The 19,174-nt window shown below is 45.6% G+C and overlaps 1 protein-coding gene across 2 annotated transcripts in view; it reads left to right on the forward strand.

Annotated features, from left to right (window-relative positions):
* The window catches only part of LOC122793098 (probable global transcription activator SNF2L2), a 2,696,898-nt gene extending 2,695,984 nt beyond the window's left edge, over positions 1-914 (forward strand). For both annotated transcript variants that reach the window (XM_044060828.1, XM_044060829.1), the window contains exon 34: positions 95-914. In XM_044060828.1, the coding sequence (XP_043916763.1) occupies positions 95-130 (36 nt within the window). In that variant the 3' untranslated portion in view covers positions 131-914. The remainder of the gene's footprint in view (positions 1-94) is intronic.
* The last annotated feature ends 18,260 nt before the right edge of the window (positions 915-19,174 follow it).

Raw genomic sequence — 19,174 nt, forward strand, 5'->3', positions numbered from 1 at the left:
TTGAAGCAGAGTGTTTGTACTGTCGGCCATCTTTATGAAATATTCTTTAGGAGAAGTTTCAATCACCATGTAATTTACATTTTTTTGTTTTTAGGAACAGTCAGAAGGAAGTGGAAGTGATGATGAATGAAGCACTTGAAACCTGATTTTTTTGTCTACTGTAAATTCATAATTCGTGTATTTGGTTTGTTAAACAAAGACTTGTTTCTGTTTGTTTGTCAGTAATTGTACAATAATATATAGTATTCAAACCTGTGGTGTCTTTATGTAAAAAAAATCTTTGTAATATAATATGATAAATAGGCCACAAATTTGAAATGTCTTCTTTTAAAAGGTAGAGGAAAAAGATTTTTCTAATATTGAGATGGTATAACCAATGGTTATATAATTTTTAGATCCCTGCAATACACATTGATGCACAGAGACATGCTGTAAGCAGCACAAGTAGATGGATATATATGCCTTTTATCATGATGTTGGCTACAGTCAGCCATTGTATATAAATATATCTATAATTTTTTATCGATGTTTAATTTTTACTGTGGTGTAAAAAAAAAGCTTGGTTAAATATACTGGTAATTGTACATTACTTCTCTCCATATCATTTGTTTTATGCGTGATAAATGGTAAAAATGCCATTTTGTTGTCTTTACATTTTAATGCTGTTAAAAAATGTATTTGCTTTTAATCCCTGTGGATTTAAAACATGCTTCGAGCACAGCTAAAAAAAAGAAAAAATCTTCTGGCAAATGTTAAAATACTGGATATGGTTGCTTCCAGAAAGGAATTTTGTGAGAAGCTTGGATAATCACCTTTCCCTTAAGTGTACTTAATCTTTGCTTTCTTTGCACATTGTCTTTGGTTGTAAGTCAGAGCCTGAGGCAAATAAAATTTCAATAATTTTGAACAACTCAGCCAGAGTGTTGTATACATGACATTTACAAATCATTTGGTATGTAACTATAGTGAAAACAAAGTATACGCTTAACTTCTGCTGTCTTTGCAAACTAAGAATGCAAACTTCGCTGTACTTCTCTTAGAGAGCTATTAAGTGTGTTACATTCAAGATTAGTGATTTGTAAACTGCTCCAGTGTGGTAGAAGGATAAAGACTTAACCATGGCCTGGTCAACCCTGGTTTGATTAGCAGTTCAGGCAGCTGAAGAAGCAGCAGGGAGGGCATTCACTGATGCTCACTTAGGGGAGGCATTGTTCAGTGAATGGAGTTACCCTCAGAAGAATCGAGCATGGGAAGCGAGCATGGTAAGCATGGCAAGAGAGATGTGTAGGACATCTAAAAGAAATCTCCCCAGGACAGAATTGGAGATGGCCAATCCTCCAAGATTCTCTTAGGACCCATTGCCAGCCCCAGCAAAACCAGAGTAAGTCTTGGGGGTAGGAGGCAAGCTGGCAGACCAGCATGGAGATGGAGAGCTGGGGGCCAGGCTGGGGAAAATGAGGTCCCAAGGGGGGGGGGGGTTAGTGGCTTATATTTATAATTCATAGTGGACAGTTCAAACTAATTTATAACTAGACTTTACATTGGAAGCCCTTTTTAGTGCATATCTGTTAGGATTTTGTGTCCCAGTATCCTCATCTGGGCAAAGTTCTGAAAATCTACATCTCCATTGCTCAGAGGAGACTATCTTCTGCTGATGAATTTCATTATGTCATACTTCAGACTAGGAGAGTGCATGCAGCCTCTTTACTGCCTAGTTCATTTATGCCTGGATTACAAGCCTGGTGTATGTTATTTTATATGTATATATAACTTTATAGCTAATAAGCTTGCTTCATTGACCTACCTGGTATGTGTTAACTTGATTAGAATATAAATTTCATGGAGATTGACCATATTTGCTGTATCTTTTTATTATGTATTACTTCTCCTGACATGACATGGTGTTGGAGACTGGAGATGTATCTGCCAGCACTGAAAAAAATATATATGTATCTGCAAAAGTGAAGAAATTCATTTGCTTTCAAGAATCCGTGTTTTTGTGTGTACAGAATTATAATTCTCAGTGGAATGTGACTCAGCTGTACTCCTCCTGAAATCCTTATGTTCAAGTAAACTTGACAGAAAATGTGCAGCTTCTGAATATGATCATTTGATGTATTCCTCAATGTGGGTGGATTAACTGAAATGTTAATTTGTTTTTCTTCAATTTTTTTAATGTAAAGTTTTTTTTTTGTTTTTGTTTTTGTAACTTTGGAGCTTTTCACCCTTGGCATCCACAGAAAGTAGTCCTTTGTTGGCCCATTCGAACCATCTGGTAATTTTCATTTATTCCTTACTAAAAGAGAATTAACTGAAATGTTCATTTGTTTTCTTAATTTTTTTTTACTGTAAAGTTTTTAAGTTTGGAGCTTTTCTCCTGTGGCCTCCTCAAAAAATAGGCCTTTTTAGCCCAGTGAGACCATCCCTTTAAACAAACACAATAAATAAATGTCTGAAGAGGTGCAGTGTACTGTATTATTGCATATTGCTGGGAAATAAGCCATAAAGAAATATCTGATGTCATTTTCATTTATTCCTCAACTGATGGGTCTTAGCTCTGACTTCATATGTGGCTTGGTCACTTTTACTAGATTCACGAATCCAGTTCTTGAGTTCCTCCCTTTACCCATAAAGCCCCTGTTGTTCAAGCATACCTCAGATCATGTTTGCCCCAACAGGGATTGGATGCGGATTCCATTTTTCTCATGTGTGGGAGATAAGTACTTGTATTTTTGAAATTTTTGTATTTTAAACTGGAGTTCCTGATATCCTCCCTTTATTCTCCATGTAAGGAAGTATTTGAGTTCTCTATCTTTTGTTTTATGAATTTCCCCCCTTTTCCTTACAAAATGCTAACCTAGGTCTCTATACCCAATTGCGGGCACCTTTCATGTCATTGTTGATACCTTCCTGTACTACCCTGCTTTAGAGTATTCTGTTAGTACCATTGTTGGTACCCTTATGAGCTTCTATCTTCTGTTCCCTCTGGACAGCCACCCCAATCTGACATTCAGACTGTCCTAATTCAAAATTCTCATAATTCATCCAAAACCTCACCAGACCATCCCACTGATGAGGTCCCTCAAGAGAGGACATGTAAAAGAAGACACCTAGATTCTTCCCAGGAATCTCTCACCTGTAAGTCCATTTCAAAAGCATCCATGAGGCTATCTCATGCTGTTGAGGGTATGTCAAGGGCGGTGGGTCAGGCATAGCCATTAGAAGACATGCCTGGATGTGCCAGTGTGATTTTGCAGAGCCCTTCAAGTCTTCGTTCATCTATGCTTCCTTTGATGGGTCATCTTTATTTGGCCCCAAAGTAAAGAAAATGCTCTCCAGGAGTGAGCAAGATGGAAATACCTCACCTACCATTTAGATCCGTTTTTCTACCCCTTTAAAATTTTTCTGTCACAGTCAACAATATGGAAAAAAGATGTGGTTTCACAAGTCCCGAGGACCTTTCCAAGACTCATGAGGAGATGGTTCTCCCTGGGGCAGAGGGGGGACCTCTAACAGAAGACACCTCCCTCGCGGCAGAGATGGCCCACAAAACCAGGGTTTCAGGGATGCATTCTCAGACAGACCCTACCAGTGTTCCTGAAAGGTTGCCTGGCAGTTGGGAGGCACTTGTCTCTGCACCCAGAGGTCTGAGCATCCATCACAAGAGATACTTGGGTGCAGAAGATTTTATCCAAAGGTTACTTCTTACCATTTTCTCAAATCCTTCCCCTATTAGAATTAAAAAGATCCCAATGTTTCACCCATTCAGAGGAAGGCTGCAGCCCTGGAAATAGAAAAACTGCTAGAAAAAAGTCATGCAAAGCATCCCTCAGACCAGCAAGGATCCAGAACCTACTCAAGATTCTTTTTTTAGTGTCAGAAATGACAGGCGACTTGAGACCCATCCTGGATTTCAGCAAACTAATCCAGTACATGAAATATTCAAAGTTCTGGATAGTCATAGTTCAGTCCATTTTGCCCCTGCTGCAAAAGGACTATTGGATGTGCTAGACAGAGCTCCAGGATGTGTACCATCACATCAAAATAAACAGGCGCTGCAGAAGATGAGTGTGCTTCCAGCTGGAAGACAGTTCAGAGCACTGCCCTTTGGCCTCACCACAGCCCCCAGGGTGTTCACCAAATGTATGAAATGGTAGCAGCTTACCTGAGACTGCTGCGATTTCGGGTATCTGTATCTAGACAGCTGGCTGCTAACTGCTCCATCCAGGAATCTACTTATATAGGCAAGGGACTACTTGCTCCAGGTCACCATCTGGGCATTACAGTCAGCTACATGTCACAGCTCACACTGACACAGAATCTGGCATTCATAGGTGCTCGTCTAGACACCATCAATTAGGTAGTATCATTTTAAAAAGAGTGCAAACCCTCAGATGTCAAGTCACAGAAGTGGTCTCACCTTCTTCTTTTCCAGCACAACTAGTCCTGCAAGCCTTAGAGTCCAAGGCAGCAGCAATTACTGAGTTCCATTAGCTAGATTTCATATGCAAATCCTGCAGTGGACCCTTCCAGTACAATGGCCTATTCTTCTGCTGCCCTTTGCATGCACCAGTCAGGATCACACAAGTTTGCATGAAACACCTTCTTTGTTGGATCCATTCAGGCAAAGTTTCTCAGGGCTGTCCATTTGTTATCCCTCAGCTGGTAGCTACAGTGACCATGGATGCTTCCCAACTTGGGGATGGGCATTTCTTGGAAAGGATAATTCACGCAACAGTGTCCTGGAAATGAGAGCCATCCTCCTAGGGTTGCAGGCCTTTCAAAATGCTCTCTCCTCTGAGATGATTGTGATTTAAATTGCCAGTATGTCCTTAGCCTGGTACATCAACAAATGGGGGGGACCAGATCTATGTTGAGGGGCAATGAGTGTGTGGCAGTGGGTGATCTCTTCTGGCCATTTTCTCTTAGCAATGCACATACTGGAGAAGCCAGTGTGCTTGCAGGCAAACTAAGCAAGTCCATTCTGATGCTTCATGAGTGGTCTCTCAATTTCAAAGTGTCAGAGACAATTTTCCATCAGTCGGGCTAGCCATGCTGCAGTCTTTACACGTACTCTTCTCCCCACAGCAACAAGTGCAGCAAGTTCTTCACCTTGCTTCCTGCACTGGGGGAAGTCACCAAGAGATGCTATAGTCCTCAACTGGCCCTCTGGTTTCCTCTCTGCTTATCCCCAGTTACCTTTAATTCCCAAATTTCTACAGAAAGTATTTCAGTTGAAGAGCTTGGTTATCCTCATTGCATTTTTCTGGCCTCATCAAGTTTGGTTTCCCTTCCTGTAGCCTCTTCTCCTGTAACCTCCTTAGATACTGGAGCCAGGCCTAGACCTCCTCTCTCACCCATCAGTAGTGACACATCCAGATATCAACAGTCTCAAGTTGATAGCATGGTTTCTCCACTTCCAGTGATGGCTAGATAGACCAGGTTTTCTTCCTCAGTCTGCCGTACTGTCTTATCTTCCCAAAATGTCTCTACTAGAAAAATTTACAAAACTGTATGGAAGAGATTTTTCAGTCTGGACCCTCCAGGGAGACCTACATCTATTCTCTGCCCCAATCCCTGCAGTTCTTACATTTCTGGCCTCCATTTTTGACAACAGGGCGAGTTGTTCAGCTATCAAGGTTCAGTTGGCTGCCATTTCCAGTTTTCATTCAGGTGAAAATTACTCCTCTTTGGCTTCTTCATAGTTGTGCAAAACCTTTCTTAAAGGCACCTTTCTACTCAGCCCTCAATCAAGGATCCTACTCCCCATGGGATTTAACTATTGCGCTGCAAGCTCTGAGTGAACCTCATTTTGAACCATCTACAAATGTAGATCTTAAATTCCTGTCCTGAAAAAATGATTTTTCTGGTCACTATCACTTCTGCTAGGCAACTGTCTGACAACCAAGCCCTTTCCTCCAGGTCTTCATATTTGATTTTTCATAAGGATAGTGTTTTCCCTTTGCACAAATCCATCTTTTTTACCTAAGGTGCTTCTGAATCCAACAATAATCAGGTTATCGGTATACCTGTATTCTTCTCAAAATTTTCAAACAAGGGTGAATATATGCTATGGCTTTTTGAACATGTTCTGATAGCTTAGATTTTATATACACAGAACCAAAGACTTCAGGGAAGCTGATCAACTATTTGTTTCTTTTTCTAAGAACAAATTAGGCAAAGCAGTGTCTAAAGTGACTCTAGCTAAATGGCTGATGGATTGTATATCCTTTGATCTGAAGTAGGAGATTCATTTGTCTGCAACCTGTGGGTTATGGATCCGATATCGGATCCGAACCGGCATGGTTTTCCAGCTATGGATCCGAGCTCTCAGCTCCTCCCCTCACCCATAATGCCCTGCTCTCCCTACATGACCCCAGATCTAGTTTGCCGCGCTGGTGACCAGATTGGTTTCTGAGAGCTCTTCAGCTAAGTGTTTTAGTACTGCTATTTTTAGTGTTAAATTTAAGGTTTTTCAACCAGTTTTGTGTGAAAGTTATAGGTTTCCCTTATTAGCTTAAAGTTGTTTAGTTTTATTAACTTTTATAACTTTTAGTTTCCCTCCCCTTGCTGGTGCGTAGTGTGTGTTTGGGCCTGTGTTTGTTTGGCTAGTTAGCTTTTACTTTTTTTAGGCTAATTAAAGTAAAACTAGTGTCCTTAGGATGTCTGAACCACCTAAGGCTGTTTTTTCGAAGTGCTCTGAGTGTGGCGATAAGCTTTCCCCTACTGATGGCCACACTCGGTGCGTTTGATGCCTTGGGGTTGAACACCTCACTTCTGGATGTTCCATTTGTGCAGGGTTCAACCCCAGGGCATTGAAGGAGCAGAGGTCGAAGCTGGTCCTGGCGGGACTTTTGCCCCCGGACTCGGCTCCGGCTACCGCTCCTTCGGGGGGGTACCGTGTCTACGGTTCCCTCCTCTCCAGCTCCCCCTCCTCCACCTGGGACCCAACCTCTCTATAGTGGTTTGGAGGAGAGGGAAGCTAGAAAGAAGGACCGGAGGGAGAAGCACCATAAGCGGCGGGCCGAGACCTCTGTTTCGGCCCCGCCTGCCAAGCGGGCTTCTCCTCCGGCCTCCTTGTCTGCTGGTTCTCCCCCTCCTCGGCTCCAGTCTCCTGTGTGCTTTTCACCGGGACCTGAGGAGGAGGAGACCCGATCTCCATCGAGGCTATCGAGGCGGCACTCAAGGCCTACCTCGGTAGCCTCGTCGAGATCTACGTACAGTTTATCTGATGCTGATCTGGACCGGATGATGAGAAGGTTCATCCAGGCCCAGATGCAGATGGGAGTGCTCTTGCCTCCCCTCTGGGGAGCTTGACCCTTTCTTTAAACCTATAGCTCCTTCTCCGACCCGCTACCGGGTTGAGCAGTTGGAGCCGAGCAGCTTCGGGCGGGGTGGGTCGGCACCAATAGTACTGGGTACCGGATCCGACCCTGCCCTCGAGTGCCGGATCTGACCTCTCGAGCCTGGATCCGAGCCGGATCCGGGGATCAGTGCTCCTTCGGCGCCGTCCGTGTCGGAGCGCACTGTCCCCTCGGATCCGAGTGCCGGCGCCGGCTCCGATCCACTCTTCGGATCCTAGGGGAGCCGATTATCGGATCCTTTGGTCGAGGTCGGCTCCCCTCGGCTTTTGATGTAGTGGAGAGGGCCCTGTTGAGGGTTTCCGGACCCCGGCACTTGCTTGGCTCCGTCCCGCGCTCCATCTGCACTGGGCCAGGCTTCCACCATCCGGCCACTGGGACAGCCCGCTCCTTTGCCCCAAGTTGTTCCTTTGGAACATGTCACAGTTTGCGAGGAGTCCTCTGACAGCCCCCCGGAGGATGCCCCTCGCAAGCATACGTGCAAAAGGAGGCACATAGACTCCCCCGAGTCTCTCACTGAAGACACGGATTTGGAGGAAGGGGAAGGCTCCCCAAGATCACCACCCGAGGATGTCTCCTTTGGAGACATCATGGAAATGCTTCGCATAAGGGGGGGGTGGTCTGCCCCCAAGTCTTCCTCGGACGAGTCCGTGTTCTTGGAGGCATTTGAAGCGGGCCCATCTACCTCTTGGGTGTCCCCTCCTGCTGACGCCCTGGTGGACCTTATTACCACCAGGGCGTGGAAGGAACCAGACACCGTGGAGCCAATTCCTAAAAGGCCTGACCGTATACTTAGTCCCCCGGCTGACCGTGCCCACTGGAGTAAGGGGCCTCCGGTAGATGCCATGTTGACGGCGGCCACCAAGAGGGAACTTGCTCAGGAGAGCCCCTCAGTCCATCCCCCGAGCAAGGAGTCTCGGATGATGGACCGCTTGGGGAAGCGGATGTTTAGTTCAGCGACCTTTTCAGTGAGGGCGCTGAACTACCTGGCACATGTGATTAGGATGCAGCGCGATCTTATCAAGGAATACGCTGCATCCCCCCCAGAGTCCATGTCGGAGGAGGACAAATTGTTGCACTCCACCCGTATGGCCACTCTCAGGTCCGTGACTAATACCTCTATGCGGTTACTGTCCCATGCTACGGAAGGTGCCGCTAGAGCCGCAGGGGCAGGCCTAGTTACTAGACGTCAGGCTTGGCTCCGTCATTGCGATTTCACGGAGCCCTTCAAGGCGTCCTTTGCGAACGCTCCCTTCGATGGTTCTGCCCTCTTTGGCAAATCTGTTCATGATACCTTGACCCAGAGCGAAAAGGACGGGAAGACGCTGTCTGCCGTCGGAATCCGCTTCTCTGTGCCCCAGAGGCCCTACTCTAGGAACCAAAAGGGCCAGAAGAAGATGTGGTTCCGGAAGTCGCAGCAATCCCAACCCGCTCCGGACAACCAGTCCTTCCGCGGCAGAGGAGGACAGGGAGGACGCCGCCCCAGGGGCAGAGGGGCTCCCAGGAACTTTGGGTCCAGAGAACCCTTCTCTGAACGGCCCGCGCAGCCCTGAGGGTTGCCCGGCTGCTCCACTCTGGAGGCAGTCGGGGACGTTCCGGAGCACCTAGCGGCATGGGAGTCCATAACATCAGACCGCTGGGTCCTCCACATCATATCCAGAGGATACCGCATCCCATTTCATCACATGCCAAAATTGAAGTCCCTCCCCGACATTCCACCCGGTCAGTGGGAGGCCGCTTTGGCAGAAATTGGCCATCTGCTAAAGAAAAGAGCCATCCAGCCCGTCCCCCCAGACCAGATCGGATCAGGGTTCTACTCCAGGTTCTTTTTAGTGCCAAAAAAGACGGGGGATCTAAGACCAATACTAGACCTTTCACTCTTGAACCTGGCAGTTCCCAAGGAGAAGTTCCGAATGGTTACATTACAGTCTATTCTCCCCCTTCTGGGAGAAAATCACTGGATGTGCTCTATAGACCTCAAGGATGCGTACTACCATATACTAATGGACAGGCGCTCCAGGAGGTTTCTCCGCTTCCGGCTGGGAGCCAGTCCCTACCAATTCCGGGTCCTTCCCTTTGGTCTCACCACAGCCCCCAGGGTGTTCACCAAGGTATTAGCAGTGGTAGCGGCCCACCTGAGGCTTCAGGGGGTGCAGGTCTTCCCTTACCTGGACGACTGGCTTCTCACCGCTCCAACAAGGCATCTACTGTTATTGGCGCGAGATTCCTTTCTCCATCTAGCTCCCCGTGTGGGCATCACAATAAATACAGGAAAATCCAACCTAGCCCCTATGCAGTTCATAGATTTTATAGGGGCCAGGTTAGACACGAGACGGTTAAGAGCCTTCCTCACTGCGGACAGGATTCAGAATCTGCAGCTCCAGGTGCGGGCCATTCTCCACTCCAGCTCAGTTGGTCCTGAGGGCTCTAGGGTCCATGGCAGCAGCGATAGTTCTTCTTCCTCTCGCCAGGTTCAATATGCGCGTCCTTCAATGGACACTCCTAGTTCAGTGGTCTTATCTTGCTCTTCCTTTGCATCATCCCATTGCGATCAGCAAGGCTTGCAAGTGGTCCCTCCTGTGGTGGCTACACTCTCCAGATCTCCATGGAGGCCGCCCCTTTTGTGCTTCTCCTCCTCTCGCCACGGTGACCACGGACGCCTCCCGCCTCGGGTGGGGGGGGGGGCATTTTGCAGGCCGGACGGTCCAAGGCACGTGGAACGATTCAGAGACCTTACTGCATATCAACGTTCTAGAGATGAGAGCAGTGCTCTTAGCGTTGCAAGCACTACAGGCCTTTCTTCCCTTGGGAACTATTGCGATTCAGTCGGACAACATGTCTGTCGTCTGGTATATCAACAAACAGGGAGGAACCAGGTCTTACCCTCTTTGTCGAGAAGCCATGAGAGTGTGGGAATGGGCAATCTCCACCAACCGCTTTCTCATCGCAACGCATATTCCGGGTCGGTCCAACATCCTGGCGGACAAACTCAGTCGCACCATTCTCTCCCCTTACGAGTGGTCTCTCAATGCTCAGGTAGCGAAACGCATCTTCGCATGGTGGGGAACTCCTTGTTGCGATCTTTTTGCGTCTCCCTCAAACACCAAGTGCGACAGTTTTTTCGCTCTAATACCTCCTCCCGGAGATACTCCAAGAGACGCTCTGGTGCATGCTTGGCCACCCGGTCTTCTTTATGCTTACCCCCCTTTGCCTCTGATGCTCCAAGTTCTTCAGAAAGCCTCTCGGTTGGGGTGCAGAATGATTCTCATTGCCCCATTCTGGCCTCGACAGATCTGGTTCCCTTTCCTAAGGTCTCACTCAGTGAATCCTCCTTGGATTCTAGATCCCATTCCGGATCTGATATCTCACCCATCCCGTCTATCAACCCCGAATCTGGACAACCTGAAGCTGACTGCTTGGCTGCTCCAGTTCCACTCCTGATCAGGACTCCCGGTATTTCGTCTCCAGTTAAGGCCATCCTGGTGGTGGCTCATAAACCATCTACCAGGAAAGTTTACCGCAGTAAATGGAAACGATTCTCCATTTGGGCGGAGCGGCAAGGTCTAGACCCCTTCACAGTTCCCCTTCCTCTGGTGCTTGACTTTCTAACCACTCTTTTTAATGATGGTGCCAGCAGTTCCACTGTCAAAGTGCAACTTGCGGCAATTTCTCACTATCATATTGGTCAAGACTCCAGTCCACTGATGTCTGCCAAATTGTGTAAGATTTTCCTAAAAGGTACCTTTCTCCTCAGACCCCCTGTAAAGCAAGTGGTTCCTCCTTGGGACCTTTCTCTGGTCCTTCAGGCCTTGACCGCTCCCCCCTTCGAACCTACGGCTACGGTAGATCTGAAATTTTTATCTTTCAAGACGGCCTTTTTAGTAGCCATTACCTCGGCCAAGGGAGTTTCAGAACTTCAAGCCTTATCCGTCAAGCCTCCTTACTTGGTCTTTCATCCGGACCGTGTATACCTCAGGACCAACCCTTCCTTTCTTCCTAAGGTAGCTTCTGAAGCAAATATTAATCAATCCATTAACCTCCCTGTTTTCTTTCCTAAATATCAAAACAAAGGTGAATACAAGCTACATTCCTTAGATGTTCACAGGCAACTTAGATTTTATCTGAACAGGACAGCTGGTCATAGGCAATCCGACCAGTTGTTTATTTCCTTTGTTAAATTCAATTTGGGTAAACCAATTTCCAAAGTCTCCTTATCACGCTGGATTTCGCAGTGCATCTTATTGGCTTATCAAGCTTCTGGAAGGCCCGCACCGGAGGGAGTACATGCCCATTCAACCCGATCAGTTTCTACTTCAGCGGCCTTTAAAGCTAGGATTCCTCTGGATGATATTTGTTCAGCAGCCACTTGGGCTTCATCTCATACCTTTATCTCCCACTACAAGTTGGATATTACATCTAGAGGTAGAGCATCCTTTGGCTCCGCGGTGCTCCGGAATATCCTTCCATGATGGCCGCCCAAGATTCAGGTAGCTGGGGACTCTGTCCCACAGGTTGCAGACAAATGAATCTCCTACTTCAGATTTAGAAGATGTTCTTCGTTTCCCATTGCTGCAGTCCTTACTATTGGGTAGTCCGCTATCCAGTCGGCCCGAATACCAGAGTATAAGGCTGACGTCGGTCAGGGCGCATTAGACTGACGTCAGTACGTCAGGGTACTAATGCGCATGACCGACGTCATATCCTCAGTCTTTTTTGCCGCATGGTCCGATGCAGAAGCAGTTTTGCGAGTGCAGGTTGGCGTTCTGAAATATTTCCGAAACCGGAGTTTCAGACCGAATCAGAGTTGGCTAAGTACCCGTTGGGAACATTTTGGTTTTTCTTGCCTCAGTATTTAACCGGATGTCAGAAAAAGTGAATAACTGTATTTCTTGTGGGAAACAGATACCTCATAGGGATTACCATACATTGTGTATACCTTGTTTAGGGCCTGAGCACGACGTTGTTGGTTGCCGCTCTTGTGCTAGGTTTAACAAACGCACTATTAAGAGGAGGTTAGACTGTGCCAGGTTAGTGTTTGGGAAGCGTTGCAATTATAAAATGCCGTCGGATGCTCCGACGCCCGCTTTGTCCAAGAAGCGCAAGGACAAAACAGCGAAGCCTAGGGTTGATGAACCGGCAGTCCCGGACGTCGGTTCTTTAGGAGGCTCAGTGGAGCCAGAGGTTTTGCCAGGAGTTTCTATGGAGTCTCAGGCAGAAACTTTACTGTTACAGGATGTACCCTCTCAGGAGGTAGGCCAGGCTGAGGGGGCTTCTCAGGTAACTGTTCTTCCCTCTCTTCCCAAAGTAGTTAGAGCCTCTCCTTCTGTTGCCAAAACTTCTTTTAGAGGTAGGCCAAGTTCAGCTTCAGTGGGGGCTTCTCCTAGCATTTCGGGTTCTGTACCTAAGAAACATATGCTTAAAATGGCAGAAGATTTGATTACCATGATTAGAGGTTCTATGGGCCCTCCTGATAAGAGGCCTAGGGTGGAACCAGACTTTGACAGTTTTGAACAGGGTTCAGAGGCTTCTGAGTCTTCTGCGGAAGATTTGCAGGAGTATCCTCCTTATTCTGATTCTGATGTGGATGATGCCACTCCTTCGGCTTCTCCTCCTGAGGATTTCTCATTTTCAGAGACTCTTCATTCCATGAGGGAGCACTTTAAATGGGAAGGCCAGGATTACTCTGATTCCAGGAAGAGGCTTAGGGAATTCTTGTTTTTACCCCAGCATAGGCCCTTAGCTATACCTCCTGTGTTGAATGTGGTGAAAGATGTTTTTGCAGAGGCTTCCCTGAACCCTGATTCTTTGCCTCCTGCTCCTGTTAAACCTGATAGGTACTATAGGGTGCCCGAAGCTCATAAGTATTTGTTTAAGAGTCCTAGGGCGGACCCAGAAACTGTTTCTCAGGGGCCTAAAGGTGTTAAAGCCTCTGTGGTTAAAAATCCTGTTCCCACTGACAAAGAGGCAAGGGCTTTGGATAGGTGGGGAAAGAAAGTGTATACTTCTTCCACTCTAGCCATGAGGCGTTGAATTGTCAGTTTCACATGCTGAAATATCAAAATTATCTCCTTTCACAATTGAAATCTAAGGTGGATGCTTTGGCGGAAGGTATTGAGTGTAAAGAGTTGCTGGATTTGGTTTATGTGTCTGAACAAGTGGGCAAGCATTCTTTGCAATGTGGTTTTGATGCTGTGCAGGCCTCCTCGAGGGTGGCTGCCACTAGTTCTGTTCTTCGCAGGCATGCCTGGTTGAGGGATCAGAATTTGGCTGAGCATGTTAAGACAAGGATTTTGGATGCTCCTTTACAGTCTGATGTGTTGTTTGGTTCGCCTGTGGAAGCAGTTTTAAAGAAAATGGAGGACAAAGCTAAGTCTATGCAAACTGTTAAAGATTTTTTGCAGGTACAGCCACCGCAGTTTAGTAGAAATTGGCCTGCTAAGGGGTGGACATATCCTGCTTATGATTCCCAGTCTAGGGGTAGGTCTAGACGTGGTAGGGGCAGAGCTCAAGGTTCTTTTAGGCCTAGAACAGGGAGTTCACCTGCTCAGACTTCTGGTGAGGGCAGGGGTCAGTCCTTTCGTAAACAGACCCAATGACCTGCCTTTTCAGCTGCCAGTAGATTCTCGTCTGGCAGCTCCTTTGGGAGGACGGCTGTCTCTTTTCAAAGAAAATTGGGATTTAATTACTCAAGACAGATGGGTGTTGGACATCATTCACCACGGTTACAGGTTTTATTTCCATACAATGCCCCCTTTCAAAGGCATGCCAGACGTTCCTCCTCCACAAAGAAAAGAGGCTCACAAGCAAGTTTCTCAGTTACTCCAGATGGGGGCCATTCAGCCAGTCCCTGTATCAGAAAGGGGCCTAGGATTTTATTCTCGCCTGTTCCTAGTACCAAAGAAGGGGAACACGTGGAGACCGATTTTGGATTTATCTCTCCTCAACACTTATCTGGACATTCCCAAGTTCAAGATGTTGACGTTACAACAGCTTTTACCTCTGCTGGGCAAAGATCACTGGATGGTAACTTTAGATCTCAAGGAAGCTTACCTTCATGTGCCTATAAGGCTAAGTTGCAGGAAGTATCTGCGGTTTCGAGCTGGAGATTCTCATTATCAGTTCTCTGCATTGCCCTTTGGCTTATCTACTGCACCCAGAGTATTCACAAGGTTCTGGCTCCAGTGATAGCTTACTTCAGGCTACAAGGAATTCAAATCTATCCTTACTTAGGCGACTGCCTGATTCTGGCTCAAGAAAAGGAAGACCTTCTACAGCATCTGGAATATGTTATAGCAGTGCTAAGATGCCTAGGGTATTCTGTGAGCGAAATAAAGTCCAGTCTAGTACCCTCTCAAGACATGTGCTTTCTGGGTGTGAGACTGAATACAGCAGCCCAGATGGCCTTTTTAACCCCGGACAAACAAAAGAGTCTGTCACTTTACTTCCATCAACTATCTCATCAGTCCGTGCTGACTGCAAGGACAGTCCTTCAAGCATTAGGGTTCATGGCATCTTGTATTCTGGTGCTTCCCAATGCCAAACTGCATATGAGGAAGTTACAATGGTATCTCAAAATGTATGGACACAGCACTGCCAGGATTTGGACACTGTCATTCAAATAATACCTTGCCTTCAAAGAGAATTTTTGTGGTGGGCTCAGGAATGTCACCTAAACAAGGGACTCTCTGTGACCCGGCCAGAGGCGAGTCAGATTTTAACGACAGATGCCTCGGACATTGCTTGGGGAGCTCATCTAAATGGAAAGTGGATACAAGACAAGTGGCCTGCCAGACTACAGCATCTACATATCAACATGAAGGAGATGTTAGCAGTCCAGTTTGCATTACTGGCTTTCAAGGAGTTACTTCTTCCAGGGCAGGTGTTGATTCTAACAGACAACACAACTGTCATGTGGTACATCAACAAACAAGGGGGAACACATTCTTATCCTCTATGCAGGCAAGCAATGATTTTATGGGAGACTGCTCGCTTGCAACTAACTCTTCAGGCAAGGTTTCTGCCAGGAGCACAGAACTCCTTAGCAGATGTGTTAAGCAGACAAATCATGGATCCCCACGAGTGGAAACTGGATCTTCATGTATTTCAGAAATTGACAGTGTCATGGGGAACTCCAGACATAGATCTGTTCGCTTCTCCACTAAACCACCAGCTGCCAAAGTTTTGCACAAAGGGGTTTCATCACACAGCTTGGAAAGTGGATGCTCTGTCTTTCAGTTGGACAAACCTTCATGTGTATGCCTTTCCACCTCTGCCTCTTCTTCCAAAGGTACTGTTAAAGGTCAGACAAGACAGGCCAAGGATGATTTTGATAGCTCCAGATTGGCCTCGCAACACTGGTACCCACTACTACGGAGTCTGGTAAAGAAGCCTCCATGGCCTTTACCTTTGATTCCACATCTGTTATCCCAGAAGGACGGTCATCTGCTCAATGTCAAGCTTCACTCTCTTCATCTAACAGCCTGGCATATTCTGTGTTGAAACACAGCAGGTCTCAACTTCCTCAACAAGTTTTAAATGTGATTATGGAAGCTAGAAGACCTAGTACAAGGAAAGTGTACGCAGAAAAATGGAAGAGATTTTTATTTTGGAGTAAAGCGAAGAATTTGGAGATTTCTGAGCCTAATTTGAGTGTGGCTCTTCAATATCTTACTGAGTTGCTGGACAAGGGTCTGTCCTTCTCTTCCATTAAGATTCATGCTGCAGCAATCTCAGCTCACTATGATTGTGACCCACCATTGTTTTCGCATCCTTTGTTCAAGCAGTTTCTTAGAGGGGCAAAGAATATAAGACCCCCACGTAGAGCTCCTACTCCTGCTTGGGATCTCAATTTTGTGTTGGAAAAACTTACTCTACAACCTTTTGAGCCTGCGGCTACTGCTGAATTGAAATATTTGTCATGGAAGACTGCTTTTCTGTTGGCTATTACTTCTGCAAGAAGGGTGTCTGAGTTGCAGGCCCTTATGGCAGTCGAGCCCTTTTGATTTTCCATAAGGATAGGGTATCATTACGTACTAATCCTTCCTTTATGCCTAAGGTGGTTTCTAGTGTGGCTTTAAACCAAACTATTCATTTGCCTACTTTTATGCAGACCCCAAAATAAAGGGAAAAGATTTTGCATACTTTAGATGTACACAGGCAATTGCGTTATTACTTAAGCAGGACTAAGGATTTTAGGCAGTCTCAGCAGTTGTTTGTTTCTTTTGCTTTGAGTTCGCAGGGCAAGCCTGTGTCAAAACAAACTATTTCTAGGTGGATTGGCTTTTGCATTGCATTTTGTTATTCCCATCATGGCAAGGAGGTTCCAGCTGGGATTAGGCCTCATTCCACTAGGGCTACTGCCACTTCAACAGCATTTCTAAGGGGGGTGGCAACTAAGGATATTTTGGAAGCAGCTACTTGGAGTTCAGTGCATACTTTCTCTAAGCATTATCACCTTCCTATCTACTCTAAGTCTAGGGCTGGTTTTGCCACAGCTGTTTTGCAAGGCATGTTGTCAGCTCCTGCTTCTTTATGATTTGCCAGCCTCCCTTACCTCTGCTTTGGGATTCTACCCAATAGTAAGGACTGCAGCAATGGGAAACGAAGAACATAGTACAGTTTTGTACCTACCATAAATGTAGATGTTCGAGGATCCCATTGCTGCAGTCCAATTTACCCTCCCTCCTTCCCTCTGTGTTTAGGGGTGGTTGTGTAGGTGAGGTTACATACTGATATTTTTGTATATATTCTTGTATATATTGTACTTATTTTTGGTGCAGGTATTTTGGGCCTTGTCTTTTTAGGGTCTTCTGACATCTGGGGCAAGAAAAGACTGAGGATATGACGTCGGTCATGCGCATTAGTACCCTGACGTACTGACGTCAGTCTAATGCGCCCTGACCGACGTCAGCCTTATACTCTGGTATTCGGGCCGACTGGATAGCGGACTACCCAATAGTAAGGACTGCAGCAATGGGATCCTCGAACATCTACATTTATGGTAGGTACAAAACTGTACTTTATGTACTCACCATAACGTTTCATCTGAGTAGGTGTATTCATTTGTCTGCAACCATCCCGCCCTCCTATCCCCCTGGCCTTGTCAGTTTCCTGCATATTATGTGTTACCCTTTTTAGGGTATTTCTATTGTTGGCAAACTCGATCTGAGGTCATGTAGGGAGAGCAGGACATTATGGGTGAGGGGAGGAGCTGAGAGCTCGGATCCATAGCTGGAAAACCATGCCGGTTCGGATCCGATATCGGATCCATAACCCACAGGTTGCAGACAAATGAATACGCCTACTCAGATGGATCGTTATGGTGAGTACATAACTTCTAATTTAGAAAGAAAGAAGGTTATTTAAGCCCAAGAAAGCACATTCCACAAGGTCCGTAGACAATTTTTCTGCTTTTTGTTCATGAATGTGTATAGATGACATATATGCCACTGCCACTTGGTCCAGTGCTCATACATTTATTGCTCATTACAAGTTAGATTTGCTTTTCAGGAATAGGGTGACATTTTGCTCCGCAGTACTCCCAAATATCCTTCCATGAGGACCACCCAAGAGTTCTCAATCTAGGGCCTCTGTCGCATCAGTTGAGGAATGAATGAAAAGGACATCAGATGCAAAAGGTATGTGCTCACCAAAATATGATGCATCTGTATTGACTGTTTTCATTTTTCCTCAACTTCCTGTCTTTTATACCTTTTCCTTCTCATTCTGTTGAGACCGAAGGGATTACCCTTGGGAACCTATTTATTCCCTGTTTCAGATCCAGCATCTTTTTTCTATGCCTGCATCCTCCTTTTTAAATCAATTTGGCATCTTACATATGTTATTTGGGACAGCAAGCTTTATCTGAGGTATGATAGGATGATAGGAGCATTGTGGGTAAAGGGAGGAATTTGAGAGTTGGATCAGTGAATCTGATAAAAGCATCTGAGCCAGATTCAAGGTTGGATTTGAGGTCCATCAGTTGAGGAGGAATGAAAATGGATAACACAGATGCATTGTTATGGCCTTTGTTTAACTCTTTAGAGAGAGAAAATTAGGAATTGTTGTCATACCAAAACAATTTGCTATTTATTATATGTTTGTTTTTCACAAGAGCACAGGGTCCTACAAAGACTTCAAATGCTTAAGTTACTGAGCTGTAGAATAAAGCCAAAGGCTATAAATTGGGTGGGATGCATGTTTCCCTAATAAGATAAGGAAGAATTTTTGTTGTAATAAATTATTATTAAACCAGGTTAGACTTTTAAGATGAATATACCTGATGTTATCAAATGCTTTAGATGTGTGCAGATCATAATAACTTAGTACACATATAACAGGTGACTGATAAAGAGGATATGTGGAAACATAAAATAAATCAAATAAGGAAAAATGAGAAATGAAGGCAGGATGTGTTGCACATCTTACGGATTTGAAAAAGAGAGCCATATGGTGATTCATGATGGAGACCAGCATCATTATAATTAAGCTTTGGACTAGGTATGGCTTTAAGTATGACAGGAGGTATTGTACAGATTATCCATATTTTAATCAATATTGCAGAATCTGTACTGGAAAAGTGCAATTCTGTAGCACGAGTGAAAAAAAAATGTATGGAAAAGAATGTGCATGGTGTGACCTGCTTGTTAATGTGGTAGTGAATAAACATAATTCACTGAAGTGAGAAATGCTTCTGACTTGTCTGAAACATTGACATAAGAAGCCTTGGTAGACTGATGGAAAGAAATAGTCAGAAATGATGAGTGAAATGTGGAATTTAAATTCGGCACAGGTAGAGAGTGTTATATTTTATC

Source organism: Protopterus annectens, chromosome 2.part0, assembly GCF_019279795.1.
Source record: "Protopterus annectens isolate FY-2018-M chromosome 2.part0, PAN1.0, whole genome shotgun sequence".
Lineage (NCBI taxonomy): Eukaryota > Metazoa > Chordata > Ceratodontiformes > Protopteridae > Protopterus > Protopterus annectens.